Source organism: Otolemur garnettii, unplaced genomic scaffold (genome assembly GCF_000181295.1).
Source record: "Otolemur garnettii isolate 467f Iridium unplaced genomic scaffold, OtoGar3 scaffold00007, whole genome shotgun sequence".
Classification (NCBI taxonomy): Eukaryota; Metazoa; Chordata; class Mammalia; order Primates; family Galagidae; genus Otolemur; species Otolemur garnettii.
In genome coordinates, this window is record NW_003852402.1 from 24,632,270 (window position 1) to 24,649,455 (window position 17,186).

General features: G+C 43.7%; 1 protein-coding gene across 2 annotated transcripts in view; it reads left to right on the forward strand.

The window, feature by feature from the left end:
• Positions 1–17,186, forward strand: part of LOC100940566 (uncharacterized protein C3orf20-like) — a 91,293-nt gene that overhangs the window by 53,954 nt on the left and 20,153 nt on the right. For both annotated transcript variants that reach the window (XM_023509431.1, XM_023509432.1), the window contains one exon: positions 6,233–6,349. In XM_023509431.1, coding sequence (XP_023365199.1) covers positions 6,233–6,349 — 117 coding nt within the window. The remainder of the gene's footprint in view (positions 1–6,232; positions 6,350–17,186) is intronic.

Below are 17,186 nucleotides of genomic sequence, written 5' to 3' on the forward strand. Positions count from 1 at the left end.
TCCCAAGTAGCTAGGACTACAGGCGCCCGCCACAACGCCTGGCCATTTTTTGGTTGCAGCCATCATTGTTGTTTGGCGGGCCCGGGCTGGGGATTTGAAGGTGTTAGGTGTATGTGGCTGGCGCCTTAGCCGCTCGAGCCACAGGCGCCGAGCCTTTACCTTCTTTTTTCTTTCTTTCTTTCTTTTTTTAAACAGCATCTCACTTTGTCACACTCAGTAGAAAGTGAGACAAAGTGTCATTTTGGTGTTACAGCTTACAGCTCACAGGAACCTCAAACTTTTGGGCTCAAGCAATCCTTTTGCCTCAGCCTCCAAGTAGCTGGGAGTACAGGCGCCCACCACAATGCCTAGCTAGTTTTTCTATTTTAATTTTTTAAAAATTTTTCTTTATTTTATTTTATTTTTATGAGACAGAGTCTGACTCAGTTGCCTTGGGTAGAGTTCCATGGCATCATAGTTCACAGCAACCTCAAACTCTTGGGCTCAAGTGATTCTCTTGCCTCAGCCGCCTGAGTAGATGAGACTACAGGCACCTGCCACAACACTCAGCTACAGAGTGTTCTTTTTAATGTATTAACATGACTGCATCATTTTCCTGATTAAAACTCTCTAAGAACTTCCTTTTGGGTCAAGTCCCTGTTTCTTAGCATGACGTCCCACTGGGGCTGTCCCCACCTGCCTGGTTAGTTCCCCATCACAACCCCTGGGGTGAGTTAGAGAACCTAGGTCTTATCTTCCATCAGGCGGAAGCATATGAAAACTGAAAGCTTGGGCCGTGTCACTGCTCTCATTGAGTTGCCTTTTGGGTATTGCCTTAAATATGCCATAAGCTCCTTTTGAGGGATATCACAGTATTTGCTAGGCCTGGTGTCCCCTGTATGAAACCCAATGTGAAAATTGTCTCTCTGAATGAGAAACTTAAAAAGCTTTACTTCCCATGTTTCCTCTCCCCTAGTAGTGAGATTTTTGGTGTCCAGCTGGGCTTCTTTTTTCACTTTGTCCGAAAGTACAAAACAAAGTCTAAGAATGAACTATAATAAATGGGTAAGAACTTATGGGCCACTTACTAAAATTCATTTTTTCTTTTGGATCTATAGCTTCTTTTTGTTTTTGCTCACAGCAACCTTGAACTCTTGCCTCAGCTCCCAAGTAGCGGTGACTACAGGCACCCGCCACAACACCCAGCTATTTTTTGTTGTTGTTGTTGTTGTTGCAGTTGTCATTGTTGTTTTAGTTGGCCTGGGCCGGGTTCAAACCGGCCAGCCTCCGTGTATGTGGCCCGCACCCTACCCACTGAGCTATGGGCGCCACCATATAGCTTCTTTTCGTATTGAGTTTTTCTGGTTTTATTTTTTTAATTTACTATGTATAATTTTCTCTTATACCATACTCACTTCCCATGAAACACATCAGATGTTTTGCTAAAAAGGCAGAGTATAAAGAAACAAACAAATTAGTTTCAAGTGTAAATATTGACTAAGGAGATATTGTCTAAACAGGGCTGATAGCAACCTCTCAAGGAATTGACATGTTATTTTTTAAACTCCGAATATAGAAGAAAGAGAATCTTGGCGTAAATAGCTGAGTATCCTAAACTTCCAGAAAGTAGATTTTGGTTTTTTTACCTTTTAATTTTAATTTTTGAGACAGCATCTCACTTTGTCATCCTTGGTAGAGTGCTGTGGTGTCACAGCAACCTCAGACTCCTGGGCTCAAGCAATCCTCTTGCCTCAGTTTTTCTATTTTTAGTAGAGGCAGGGTCTCACTCTTGCTCAGGCTCAACTCGAACTCCTGAGCTCAAATGATCCACCCTCCTCTGCCTCTCAGAGTGCTTACAGGCATGAGCCACCTCACCTGGCAGATTATTTTTTCAGAACAGGAAAAGGAAAGGAATGATCTCATGACCAGAGAAGCTACAGGGAGTACAAACAAGAAACAAAAAGGTTATAAAACAAACAACTTAGCAGAGAACTCCCACAAGATGCTTCTGGTGAAACCATCAGGATGTGGATAAAGCCTCTGAACCACAGATGGTGTGTAGTGGGTTCTGGGAAGATAGGCAGGTGCCTCACCTTGCCAGCCTGCCTTAAAGCTGCAGTCCTCTGCCTACAGACTGGAAGCTTTTCAATGGCAAGATGGTGTTTTGTTTACCACTGTGGCCCCAGTGCCTATTCTTGGACTCAGCTCAGGGTAAACATGTAAAGCATATTTATTGATGAATAAAAGAACCAATGAATGAGTGAATGACCCCTCCGTCTGATGGCCATGGTCACTGCCAATTCTTTCTAGATCTCCTTGGAGTTGTTTCTAGGACCACAGGCTTCTGAGCTGAGCTAGGTGTCATCTGAAGAGACAGAAAAGCTGAGCTGGTGAGAGGGCGGAATCATAGTTCAGAGGAGCCAAACTCCTGAATGGAACAATCAGGTGCATCTACACCCACAGGCTCTGATATCCTCGGGTGTAGAAAGGGTCTTATTTATATCCGCCGCCCCCCCTGCCCGCCCCCCGCCTGGCACCTAATAAACAGTATATGTTTGCTGCACTGATCAGCAATGGTAAGGGATAAATCAGATCAAGAGAGCAAATACTTACTGAGCACTTCTTGTGTGGTGACCACTGTTTACACGGAGTATCATTTAATCTTCAGTAGAACCCTAAATGGCTGGCACTCTGCATGAGTCCGTTGAGCACAGGTTAGCAGCTAAGTTGGAGATAGTTAAGTCACTTGTCCAAGGTTAGACAACAGGAAGTGGTGGGGCTGAGCAGCAGACCAGGTGGTCTCCCTCCAGGACACACACTCTTAAGCACTGTGCTGTGCCACGTGGCAGTGTAGAATAGAAAAGCCAGCAGTTCAGGAGTCAAGAATGAAGCAAATGAGGTGAAACAGATTGGGAAGAATGGCTCATACGCAGTGCCTTGGGAATGTGAGCTTGTATTATGCACTCAGCTGCTAAAGCCAGCCATGTCTGGCTGAACCCTGTACCCACGAAGAAGTACACTCATCATACTGGGAATATCTCCTTGGAGATGATCAGTCTAAGAAGCATTTTTGATATCACAGTTCTATATATTCATTAATTCAGACAAACATTTACTGAGCTCCTACAACATACTGGGGAGCCTAATAGGAACTGAAGAGAGAAAGATGAATGAGACTCTGATCTTGTCCTCAAGGAAAACACAATTCAGAGACCAGTCACTGCACAGTAAGATGAAGGCTGGGTCAGAAGTGCAAACAGTGTACAGGCAAGAAACATCTTGCAGGACCAGTGATAGTGGGTGGAAGATATTTCCTACAAACTGCGTTTTAGACGGCATGTTGGGGAGACACACAGGAGACAGCAGGAAATAAATCAGGACTGGGGAGGGGCACACGCCGAGGGAGCTAGCAGCTAGAGAATTTCCTGGAAGCCTGGCAGTGGGGTTTTGTAAGGTATTTGAACTCTTCTTGAAAAGTAGGAGGATTCATTAAAGGATTTTTTTTTTTTTGAGACAGTGCCTCAAACTGTCGCCCTGGGTAGAGTGCTATGGCATCACAGCTTATAGCAACCTCCAACTCTTGGGCTCAAGCGAGTCTCCTGCCTCCACCTCCCAAGTAGCTGGGATTATAGGTGCCCGCCACAACGCCCGGGTATTTTTTGGTTGCAGCCGTCATTGTTGTTTTTTGGCAGGCCTGGGCTGGATTTGAACCCGCCTCCATAGGTGTAAGTGGCTGGCGCCTTACCCACTTGAGCCACAGGCGCCGAGCCTCATTAAAGGACTTAAATGTTTTTTAATTTTTTTTTTTTTTTCAGTCTTTGGCCAAGGCTGGGTTTGAACCCACCACCTCCAGCATATGGGGCCATCACCCTACCCCTCTGAGCCACAGGCGCTGCCCCATGTTTTTTAATTTTTATTTTGTTTAGAGATGGGGTCTTGCTCTGTTACCTAGGCCAAAGTACAGTGGCATGATCATAGCTCACTGTAACCTCAAACACCTGGGGCTCACACTATCCTCAACCTCCCCAGTAGCTAGGGTTACAGATGTGCACCACCAATGCCCAGCCATGAAAGGATTTTAAGCATACAAGGAACATGTAGAGATTGTCGTCTTTTAAAAGGATCATTTCAACAGAATGATAGGGAAAAGGTCAGAGTGACTGGGAAATCTGTTGCATTTAACCAGGTGAGAAATGATCAGGCAGCAACAGTGAGAATGGACAAAGATGCTGAGTCTGAGCAATAGTTAGATGGGAGACTCTATAAAATTTGATGTGTTAAGTGAGAAAAGAGTTTTAGGTGTCTCCCAGCTTCTCCTTTAGACAATTAGAAGACTAGCAGCACTATTTTTAGAGATAGAGAATTCAGAGGAGGAGAAGAGATGTCTCAGTTGTCTATTACTGAACAAAGAGCCACTCTAAAACCTTGAAGCTTGAAACAACTGCCATGTATTTACTTACAAGCCTGCTCAGGACTTCGCAGGTCGGCTTGGACTCTCCTCTGGAGAGCAGCCTCATTTACATGGCGGGCAGATGGCGCTGCTGTCACGTGGGAGCTCAGTTCTGGCTGTTGGGAGGGTCTCCGATTTCCTTATGAGGGCCTTTCCACATAGCTACTCCCATTTCCTCATAACATGGAGTCTGTTTGCAGAAGAAATGTTCCAAGAGGTGAAGATGGAAACTATGTGCTTTTCAGTGCCTGGTCTCCAAAGTTACACAATATGCTATTTGTCAAAGCTTGTCACAGGCCAGCCCAGATTCCAGGGGAGTAAAAACAGACTCCCATCTCTCAATGGGTGGAGTGGCAAAGAATTTACACCCATCTTAATGATCCACCATAAGAACATTTGAAGAAAAAGATGAAAAGTTCAGACTGGGCTCAGCGCCTGTGGCTCAAGTGGCTAAGGCACCAGCCACACACACCTAAGGTGGCAGGTTCAAATCCAGACCGGGCCTGCCAAACAACAATGATGGCTGCAACCAAAAAAAAAAATATATATATATAGAGAGAGAGAGAGAGAGAGAGCGCGCGCGCCAGGCGTTGTGGCGCCTGTGGTCCCTGCTACTTGGGAGGCGGAGGCAGGAGACTCTCTTGAGCCCAGGAGTTGGAGGTTGCTGTGAGCTATGATGCCATGGCACTCTACCCAGGGGGACAGTTTGAGGCTCTGTCTCAAAAAAAAAAAAAAGAAAGAAAGAAAAAGAAAAGTTCAGGCTGGACAGGTTGAGTTTGAGATATCTGAGAAACGTCACTATGGAGCTGTAAGGAAGCAGGCAATTCCATGCACACATCTGGTACTCAGAGGAAAGAGTAACTTTGTGTGACATTTGGCCATTTGACAGATTCTAACATAGTGGTTAACAATTATAGGCACACACCAGAGGAGTGTGTGAAGAGAATGAATACAAGAGACAAGGTTGGAGCTTCTAGTACAGTCGATAGAGCAGGGAAAAAGTCGTGTGTGATGAAGACTAAGAAGGAAGTCCTAGCAGGGGTCCTCAAACTATGGCCCGAGGGCCACATGCAGCCCGCCTAGGACATTTATCCGGCCCTCCGGGTGTTTTTGCCACTGCTGCCTGTCCTACTTAGCGGCCAACTCGTCCCCGGGGCCCACAGTCCTGCCCTCCATGGTCTGAGGGACAGTGAACTGGCCCCCTGTTTAAAAAGTTTGAGGACCCCTAGAGGAACAGGAATAAGATGGAAGAGAAAGGGGCTAAAGAAAGAAACCCAGGAGAGTTGGAGGAGGGACTGTTCAGTAATTTCAAATTCCATAAAGAGGCCAAGCAATGCAAGAAATATGAAAATGTTCACTGGCCTTGGCAACACAGAGGTCTTTGGTAAGCTTATGAAAGCATTTTTCTTTTGGTGAGACAGAGCCTCAAGCTGTCCCCCTGGGTAGAGTGCTATGGCATCACAGCTCATGGCAACCTCCAACTCCTGGGCTCAAGCAAGTCTCCTGCTTCCACCTCCCAAGTAGCTGGGACTACAGACACCCATCACAATGCCTGGCTATTTTTTGGTTGCCGTCGTTGTTTGGCAGGCCCGGGCTGGATTCGTACCCACCAGCTCAGGTGTATGTGGCTGGCGCCCTAGCCGCTTGAGCCACAGGTGCCAAGCCTATGAAAGCATTTCTAATGGCATAGTGGGGATAGAGTTTAGAATTTTTGGTTCAAGAATGCAAATACTGATGCACAGGGCAAATGATGTATTGCCAAGGATTTAATGTCTTTGCAACTCTTTTTTTTTTTTCTTGTAGAGTCGTTTGGATTCCTTTCGATTGCTCAAATACAATATCATCTCTGCATCTAAATTTACAGGCAGCAATTGTCCACTTCTCATTCAAAGGCACAATGTTGTCCCAGGAATATTTTTGGTATGTACTTTAAGACATATGACTCTTTTAGCCAACCATGTATGATGCTTGCATGACTTGGGCCTATTTTACACACAATGTGCTGTGCTCATTTTAAGTGAACAGCTCTATTGAGTTTTGATAAATGTATATACCTATATAAGCCCCTCCACAATCAAGACAGAAAACACGGCCATGGTCCCAAAGAGTTTCCTTCAGCTCATGAACTGTCAGTTCTTCCAACTTCATCCCCAGGCAAATGTTGTCACTATACATTAGATTTGCCTTTTCTAGAATTTTATCTAAAAGAATTCTTACAATAAGTATTCTTTTATCTGGCTAGGTTGATATATCATTGTTTTTTAAAAGATTCTCTGGGTGGCTTGGTGCCAGGTGCCAGCCAGATACACTGGGGCTGGTGGGTTTGAACCCTGGCCCAGCCTGCTAAACAACGACAACTATAATAATAATAATAATAATAATAATAATAAAAGCCAGGCATTGTGGCAGATGCCTGTAGTCCCAGCTACTTGGGAGGCTGAAGCAAGTGTGAATCTCTTAAGCCCAAGAGTTGGAGGTTACTGTGAGCTGTGACACCACAGCACTCTACCAAGGGTGACATAGTGAGACTCTGTCTCCAAAAAAAAAAAGCATTCTCTGGGCTCAGTGCCTGTAGCTTAAGCGGCTAAGGCACCAGCCACATACACCAGAGCTGGCGGGTTCAAATCCAGCCGGGGCCTGCCAAACAACAATGACAATTACAACCAAAAAATAGCCAGATGTTGTGCTGAGCTCCTGTAGTCCCAGCTACTTGGGAGACTGAGGTAAGAAGATTGCTTAAACCCAAGAGTTTGAGGTTGCTGTGAATAGTCACACTGCGGCACTCTACCCAGGGCGACAGCTTGAGACTCTGTCTCCGAAAAAGATTCTCTGGGTGGTTTTTAATGAGAAGCAGTGACTGGGTAGATTTCTCAGTACCCTGACAGCTAAAAACAACCCCATGATTTAAGAAAAAACTTAGAACAACTAAAACTAAAACAAACAAAAAACATGATTTTGTCTGAGAGTTGAGAGAGAGTTTATGAAGCTGCATTTTGAGAATAAGGAATGACAGCTGTCATTGTAATAATTATGATAAGGGCAACACTAAATTTTATTGGCCTTTAAATGCATGCCCAGGCACTGCGCTAAGTTATTTATGTGTATTTTCTTTCTTTCTTTCTTTTCTTTTTTTTTTTAAAGACAGAATCTCACTTTATTGCCCTGGATAGAGTGCTGTGGCATCACAGTTCACAGCAACCTCCAACTCCTGGGCTTAGGCAATTCTCTTGCCTCACCTCCCAAGTAGCTGAGACTTCAGGCACCTGCCACAACACCCAGCTATTTTTTTGTTGTAGTTTGGCTGGGGCCGGGTTCGAACCCACCACCCTCAGTATATGGGGCTGGCACCCCACTCACTGAGCCACAGGTGCTGCCCTATTTGTGTGTATTTTCTTATCTAAATCTCCATAGTAAACTCAGGGGGTAAGTCCTAAAGAACAGAGGCTTAAACAACTCATCCAAGGTCAAGGAGCTCTAACACATGGTGGGTTCGGGATTTAAATTCAGATTTTCTCACTAAGAACAGAGATTTTGGCTCGGCTCCTATAGCTCAACCGGCTAAGGCGCCAGCCATGTACACCTAAGGTGGCGGGTTCGAATCCCTAGCCCGGACCCGCCGAACAACAATGACGGCTGCAACCAAAAAATAGCCGGGCGTTGTGGCGGGCGCCTGTGGTCCCAGCAACTTGGGAGGCGGAGGCAAGAGACTCGCTTGAGCCCAGGAGTTGGAGGTTGCTGTGAGCTGTAATGCCACGGCACTCTACCCAGGGGGACAGCTTGAGGCTCTGTCTCAAAAAAAAAAAAAAAGAACAGAGATTTTGCTTTTAATCAGGACTCTTCCAGAGCTTGTACAAGATGGAGTCTCAGCCCCCACTACTTTGGACATGCTTAAGAAGTGCAAAGTGATAGCAGATGAATGCTTCCAGTGTGTTGATGAGTTCCAGCTGGGGAGAAGAAACTAATCTAAATGTATATTTAGCAAGAAGGCACAGAGCCTCTTATTTCAATATGAAAAGTAAGCCAGCTTGTTGCAAGTGTCAAATGACAGCTTTGACAAAAGAAGGGGACTCAATTCAAATGAGATGGGACAGAGGCCACATCCCATACATGTCTTCTGAGGTACTTAGAAAATAGAGAAAGCAAGAGTAGCTCATCCACTGATTTATCTATAGTTAAGCAAATAATTTCCTGGGATTTTAATTATACACACACACAAATCTATTTTCGGTTTTCCAAAGGCGTGTCACTATCACTATGAACAATGAGTCTTATTCTGTGGTAAGGGAGTCCGGCCACAGTACCTGGCCAGTGTCCAAATATCACCCTGCTCCTGCAAGCCTGTCTGATCCTGGGGTCTTTGCAGATGTCCTTGGTTGGTTTAGAGCGTATGCTTCCTATAATTTCACTGGTGGTTAAAAAAGAAAAAAAAAAGCATCAGCACGATAAAAATGTATGTCTCCCTTAAGCTGCACTCATCTGTAACATTTAAACCAAAGGCTTTTCAGCTGAGGTCGTGCCAGTTCCCTCTAAGAGAATGAATGAATTCTGATCCCTTGAAACAAACAGGTTCTTGGTCAAACACTGGTGGTCATAGTCTGGCTGCCTAACAGTCTGCCCACTGGGTGACAGTGTTGATCCATCTGAAATAAATGTGCTTTGTCCCTGGGCCAGGAAACGCCAGGTCCCTAAAAAAGGAAAGATTGCAGGCATCTGGCGTCCTGAGGGCCTCAGGAACTGCTCTGCCTTTCCTCTGGGAGTGCAGCAAATGGTTCTATGTCCTCGTTATCTTTCAAGGGAAAATGTAAGGCAAAGAATTGTTTTGATGTTGCCATACTGGGGGAGGTTTCTTTGGACAAAGTGCTACGGAGAATGGGTATGATTTACTCATAAGCAGTTAATGGGCGCTTCCTGATAGTTTAATAATGAAAGCAAAGAAGCATTGTAAAAACTCAGTTTACCCAAATGCACTGGGATGAAATGATTCTTTAACCAAGGTGCTTTTCCTTCTTACACAAACATGCACCCGGGGCTATGAACAGGGATAAGATTGTCGCGTGGAATGTTATTTCTAAATGACAGGGTCACGTATTTACATTAGTCTATCTGTTCTGACATGATTCTTGCCTTCAAAAGAAAGGCAGGAACCATTCAAGGTGAAGAGTGAACACGATAGCAGGGTTATGGTAATGTTCCAGAGGAAAGGGAATGATGGAACTAGTCATTTTGAAGGGCAAGACAGAGAGTGTTTGCTTTAGGAGGCTTCAAAAGGTGGTTGAGGTTATTTTTTGTTCTCCCCAGAAATGGAGTGAAAAGACGATGATTCAAAATACTGTAACTCTTCAATACAACATTTTATGAGCAATGAAGCCACGTTCGTGTGAGATTTCGTCCAAAATTCTTTTTAATCAAGTGGAAAGACTAAAACAGAATTACCAGTTTAGAAAATCAAAGCCCAAAGCTTTTAGGATTTACAAAGAGTCTTTTTTCTCCTTTGCTTTATTTAATATTATCAGTCCAATCTATTTGTGCTAAATTAGTACATTTACATTTTATTACACGTAACATAATAAGAGTTTGGGGTTTAATAACAAGGGTTTTGATGGCTAAATTGTGCCGAAACTGCGGTGGTATTTTCCAAGGGAGTTGTACTTGAGTTCTGAGAGCCTCAAAATGGGGATCAGAAATACGAACAGGCTGGCTGTGGATGGAGCTTTCACTCCCTGAGACTCTCGCAGACACTAAGCAGCACGGAACAAAGGGCCGTGAAAGGCAGAACGGGACGCTCCTGAGCTGTGAGTCACTTCCCTGTCTGCTCGTTGGACTCTTCAAAGCCTTTCCTAACTTTATCTACCAAATAACCAGACAGCATGGGGCTACTGAGGGCACACTGCAACCACGAGCATTTTCATATTCTCTTCAGTGTATGTTAAGGACATTTTATCAGAGTTTTGGCAGTCTCTACCCAGCAAGGGCCAACTATTTAATCTGCAGAGAGGATTTAGGAGAGGAGGCATGGGTAGCAGAGGTTGACAACTTTTAAGTATAGCAATGTCTCCTGGGAAGCAGACCCAACCCGGACCTCCCCCCATGGGTCTGCCCTTTGCACTAGTGAGTCACAATGAAAGCAAAACTAAAAAGAGAGTGGGGTGGTGACATGTGTGCCCACAGGAGCTCCAGGGTCACCAATTGCCCATCTCTGTCAACAAGGCACCCAAATCCCCTCGTCTTCCTATTTCTTCTACCTCCTTAGTTTTCCAATCATGAAGGTCTTTGGAGACTTTTATGACTGCTCTGTAAGAAGCCTGCCCCACAGACAATTTGTGGGAAGGGTTCTGTGGGTCTGTCTTAATATTTGGAAAGGCAAAAAAGCATAAGGAAGGAAATCAAAATCACTCACACTTCTCCTACCCAGAAATAAACACAGTTAATGGTTCCGTGTACAGGTATACTTCATTTCACTACAGTTAGCTTTATTACAGATACCACTTTTTTACAAATTGAATATTTTTGACAGCCCTGTGTTGAGCAAGTCTATTACTGCCATTTCTCCTACAGCATGTGCTCACTGAGCATCTCTATGTCACATTTTGGTGATTCTCACAAAATTTCAAACTTCTCACATTATATCCATGATGGTGAGCTGTAATCAGTGTTCTTTGATGTTACTCCACTGACCGACCATTCCCTATCTCGCCCTCTCCTCGGGTTGCCCCATTCGCTTAGACACAACATTACTGAAATTAGGCCAATTAATATCCTTACAACAGCCTCTGAGTGTCTAAGCAAAAGGAAGAGTTGCATGTCTCTCACTTGAAATCAAAAGCTAATAACAATTAAGCTTAGTGAGGAAGGCATGTCAGAAACTGAGCTAGGCTGAACGCCAGATAGGCTTGCACCGGTTGGCCAAGTTGTAAATGCGAAGGAAAAGTTCTTGAAGGGAATTACAAGTGCTACTCTAATAAACACATGAAATGATAAAGCAAAACAGCCTTCTTGCTGGCAGGGAGAAAGTTGTGGTTGTCTAGATAGATGAAACCAGCCACAACTTTCCCTTAAGCCAAACCCCAGTTGCAGGCTTAGTTCACATGGGGAAATTTGTTGCACATATTTCAGCAACTGTTATCTCCAACCAAAGGGAAGGAGCCGCGGTGTCCTAGGAATGGCCTGTTTAAAGGGGATTATAAACACAACTCTAAATGCTACCGATAAAACACCAAGTTTTAGAGTGTCAGACTGAAGCAGCTGACTCTGGCCACTGCTGTTCTCGGTGTGCTGATTTTCCTCCACCTCTAGCAAGCTGCCTGTAACTTGTCAGGGACTATGTTCTTTATTTAGGGCCCAATTGCCTAGGTATTAGTAAAGAGAGACTTTTAGATCAAAGTCATTGCTGAACAGTACATTTTTTTCCTTCCTAATAAAGAGCTCTTTCTTTCCTAACATTGTAATTTTCTCCTTTAGAGTTGGATTTGACTCAAATTTAGTACACATGACTAATAGAAGCTGACACAGAAAAACCCATTTTAATTTACTAAGCATTTGGTTTCTCATGTTTTGCATGTGTGCCACTTGTATGACAATTTTCTGAGGTCAGCAAACCAAGGGTGTGTTATCTCTTCTAATTTTTTTTTTTTTTTTTTTGTAGAGACAGAGTCTCACTTTACCACCCTTAGTAGAGTGCCGTGGTGTCACAGCTCACAGCAACCTCTCTTGCCTCAGCCTCCGAGTAGCTTCCAATGTCTGGCCATTTTTTTTTTTGCAGTTCAGCCGGGGCCAGGTTTGAACCCACCACCCTGGGTATATGGGGCCAGCGCCCTACCCACTGAGCCACAGGCGCCGCCCCTCTTCTTCTTTTTTTTTTTTTTTTGAGACAGAGCCTCAAGCTGTCACCCTGGATAGAATGCCATAGCATCACAGCTCACAGCAACCTTCAACTCCTGGGCTTAAGCGATTCTCTTGCCTCAGCTTCTCAAGTAGCTGGAACTATAGGTGCCCACCACAAAGCCCTGCTATTTTTTGGTTGTAGTTGTCATTGTTGGGCAGGCCTAAGCTGGATTCGAACCTGCCAGCTCTGTGTATGTGGCTGGTGCCTTAGCCACTGAGCAATAGGTGCTGAGCCTATTATCTCTTGACAGGAGAAGTTGGGTCTGGGTGGTGATGTGACTTACCCAGGATTATACAGCTAATCAAGACTAAGGCTGAGGTTGGCAACTGCCAATCCAGTACTCTTGGTATTGCATATCAGAAGATAAGGAGTGGAAGTATAAAATAGAAAACAGTAGGTCAGTTCCTAAAAATATCAAATATAAAATTATATTATCTGGCAATTCCATATATGGTTATTTACCAAAAAAAAATAAGGAAAGCAGGGACCCAAACAAATCTTTGTTTCATAGCAGCATTAATCACATAGCCAAAAGGCGGAAACAACCCAAGTGTCTATTGACAGATGAAGGGATAAATAAAATGTGGCATGTAGACGTATACAGTATACAGAGGTTGCCAAAAAATGTATAGCCATTTTAAACTTGAGTATTACAAATCTAATTCAGTTTTTCATTTCTTAAAATGTGGATATATTGTTTGGCACCCTTTGTACGTATGTGTATCTATACATGTAATGGAATATTAGTCACTGTTAAAAGGGGAGGAAATTCTGAGACATGGATGAACCTTGAAGATACTATGCTAAGTGAAATAAGCCAGATGCAAAAATACGAATCTTTTATGATTCCACTTATATGAGGTACCTAGAATAGTTAATATAATAGAGACAGGAGACAGAACAGTTTTACCAGAGGATAGGGGAGTGGGGAATGGGCATTATTAAACTAACTTTGGGAGTTCAAGATAATGAAAAAGTTCTGGAGATAAATAGTGGTGATAGTAACAAACTAATGATGATGCACTTAATGCCACTGAACTGTACATTTAAAAATAGTTAAAATGCTAAATTTTATGTTGTATATATTCTACCGCAATAAAGAAAAGCTTAAGGGCAGTGTCTGTGTCTCAAAGGAGTAGGACACTAGCCCCATATACTGGAGGTGGCGGGTTCAAACCCAGGCCCAGCCAAAAACTGCAAAAAAGAAAAAAAAAAACCAACAAAAATAAGAGGCAGTGTAGGGAAAACAACAAACCTTATTTCTAGTCCTGGCCTACCTCAGACTTGTTGGGTGACTATAGATAATTCACCTTTCTGGTCCTTAGCTTCTTTATCTGTAAATCAAGGGAGCCTGGGTTAGATGATCTCTAGATATTCCTCCAATTTGAACAGTCAACTCAGAGAAACTATATTTTCCAAGGACAAAACTATAGCCATAGCCATATGAGAGGATTGCTATTGGCACCTTTCTCAGGAGCTGATAGAGAAAAAGTGGCATTTGCTGTGCTTTCCAGATAGGAGTGTTAGAGTCACCAGGCTTATTAAAATGCAGGCCTGTAGGAAGAAATCCAGACAAAATGTCTGAGTGCTTTCTGATGTAAAAACAAAAATTCAGGCACCAGTTAAGAGTCTGGAGAAGCTACAGAATAAAGTTGATGAAGTGAGTTATCTCAAGTTTGGTGAGTAATAATCAACCTATACAGATATAGTTTATACTGTTAAGTAAATGTAGTTTCTGGCTGGGTGTGGTAGCTCAGACCTGTAATCCTAGCACTCTGGGAGGCCAAGGTGGGTGGATAGCTTGAGTTCAAGACCAGCCTGAGCCAGAGCAAGACCTTTTCTCTACTAAACATAGAAGAACTGAGGCAAGAGGATCTCTTGAGCCCAAGAGTTGGAGATTGCTGTGAGCTAAGACGCCATGGCACTTTACGCACAGCAACAGCTTAAGACTCTGTCTCAAAAAAAAACAGAAAAAACAAATGTAGTTTCCAATTACAAATATTTATGATCTCAAGGATACAAGTCAATAGTCCTTGGAACCGTTACAACAAATCTTTCTACATCATCAGAAAGTTCTTTTCCCTTAGCAAATACTCTGAAAAACTCCATGATGACAAACTGCAGGATAACTATATAAACTTTATGGTACTTTGTATGTAAAATATTCATAGTCTTTTTTTCTTAAATCTATCTAAACTGTATTGGCTTCCTGAGTATTTGTCTTAATACATACTTGAGTTGTTGAATCACTGACGTGGTAGTTGACCACCTCCCTACTTTGGCCACCTCCTTAAGTTGACCTCCTTTTAGACCAGACGTGCACCACAAGTGCGTATCCGTACGGTAGTCCTAGTTCTGTATGTTGACCAGTTTGTTACGGTCCATTGGGAGGTCAACTAACAGAGGTTCTGGTTGTAATTTGTAGCCAGGGAACATTTTCTCTCCTCCAAAAACAAGTAAGAGGACTGATGAGCTGCATCTGTAGTTCTTTTGATCTGGATCGTGAAGACATCAAGTTATTTAAGAGGACATTCTTGGCTGAAGCCCCTCCTGGATGGTGGCATTCCTCAGCGTTCTGTCATTAGTCCTCTTCAAACTGTCCACACTCATTATTTCCCACAGATTCGGTGACTATTTCTTTATGCTGGTGACACCCACATCTCCACTACCAGTCTAGATTTCTCGCCAGTGCTGCGAACAAGACACAAGAGCATACTGGACCTCTCCTCTTGGAGGAGTCAACACATGCAAAGACTAAATCCACCTGGATCGTAAAATGTAAGGTGTGAGGAGAGCTGCAAAAGATGAAACTAGGCTGAAATCATGCAAGACCTTGTAAGCCAAAAAAAAAAAAGAGGAGAAGGAGTTGGTTGAGGAGGAAAAGGCGCATGAACTTGATCCTAACAGCAGTGAGGGACACTGAAGTGTTTTAAACAGGGAGTGACACAATTATACATAAAAGGATCGCTGCTGTTACAATATATACAGTGAATCGGAAAAAGACAAAACTACACGTAGGGAGTGGTTTTTTACAGCCATTGAATAATCCAGATGAGAAAGCATGGGATATGGAGCGGGAACTCTACTTGGGCCAGAATGTTAAGGGGAGGCAATGTCTCAGCAGCCATAAGGCAATGCCAGGGATGATGCCACAGGTCTAGGAAAACTCTGGTGAATAGAATCAGTGTGGGGAGGGGGCTGTGGCCGGCAGGGCCCCCACAGCCTGGGAAATGTTCAGGGAGCGATCCCCAACCACTCTCCTCCTCTAACAGTTTCCACCTGCCGAAAGTCATGTATGCATCGGCCAGTGCACAGTTTTCCTTTTTTTTTTTAGAGACAGAATCTCACTTTGTCACCCCTGGTAGAGTGCTGTGGCATCATAGCTCACAGCAACCTCCAGCTCTTGGACTTAGGTGATTCTCTTGTCTCAGACTCCCGAGTAGCCAGGACTACAGGTGCCTGCCACAATGCCTGGCTATTTTTTTGTTGCAGTTTGGCCAAGGCTGGGTTTGAACCCACCACCCTCAGCATATAGGGCTGGCTCCCTACTCACTGAGCCACAGGCGCCGCCCACAGTTTTCTTCTTTAAGGTTGATCTCTACCCCATGTGTTCAGATTTATGTAACCTGGTTAAGATACTGCATAAATAAAGCTGTTTCCACAGTTCAGGGGCTGGCTGCAGCTATCAGCTGCGTCAGTCCTCCTGATGCCATCCTATCTCAGGTCTCCTGTCTTCCTTCGGCTCTCCCCATCTTTCAGGGCATTGTATTTCTTCATTTCCCACCTTTCCACTCAGGTCAACTCTCCCTCCCCTCGCTGGAGTCTCGAGCAGTCCCTCTCTCGTGCCAGTATGCGACAATCAGGGCTACTTGGTCACCTGCCTTCTCTCTACCTAAAGAGTCTAATCTCAAACTAACCCTCCTTTTTTCCTTTCCTCCCCCCCTCCCCGAAATTTAGTGAGTGCCTATTATGTGCCAAACACTATTGTTTGATACTGGGGATATAGTCGTTAGTAAGGAAGATAAAAATCCCCTGTTCTCTTGGAGTCTACATTCTAGTGTATGACAATAACATATAATGTTGGAGAGTAACCAATGGTCTAATAAAAATAAAGTAAGATAAGAAAAAAGAGGGATAGTGAGAAAGAGGGCAGCGGAAATGGGTAGCCCCAGGGTGTTGCTTAGAATGGTCTAGGTTTTGTTTCCTTTTCTTTCTTTCTCCTTTTACCCCTCCCTCCCTCTCTTCCTCCCCCCCCCCTTTATAATCCCAGCGTCCTCAAACTATGGCCCGCCTAGGACATTTATCCGGCCTGCAGAGTGTTTTTGCCACTGCTGCCTGTCCTACTTAGCAGCTGACTCATCCTGGGGCCCACAGTCCGGCCCTCCAACGGTCTAAGGGACAGTGAACTGGTCCCCTGTTTAAAAAGTTTGAGGACCCTTCAATCATTAGAGTACATAGTCATAAGATGTTAAAGAAAAAAATGATTCCAGGTGTGTCCCTACATAGTTTTTCATGTACATGTATATGTATATAGTTACATTTTTGTTGAGATATTTTTTATTTGATGAGATCCTGATTGAGGGTTATTTTTTGTTTTTTATTTTTATTTACAACTAATATGCAGGTACATACAATTAGGCCACATTGCTTGCATTTTTGAAAAATCCTCTTGAGTGAAACTTGAAATCATTATGCTAAATGAAAACAGCTAGACACAAAAGCCTATGTATTGTTTGATTCTGTGTACATGAAATGTCCAGAATAGGCGAACCCATAGAAACCGGAAGTAGATTAGTTGTTTCCAGAGACTGGGGTGAGGGGAAAATAGGAAGTGACTCTTAATGGATATGGAGTATTTCTTTCTTTTTTTTTTTT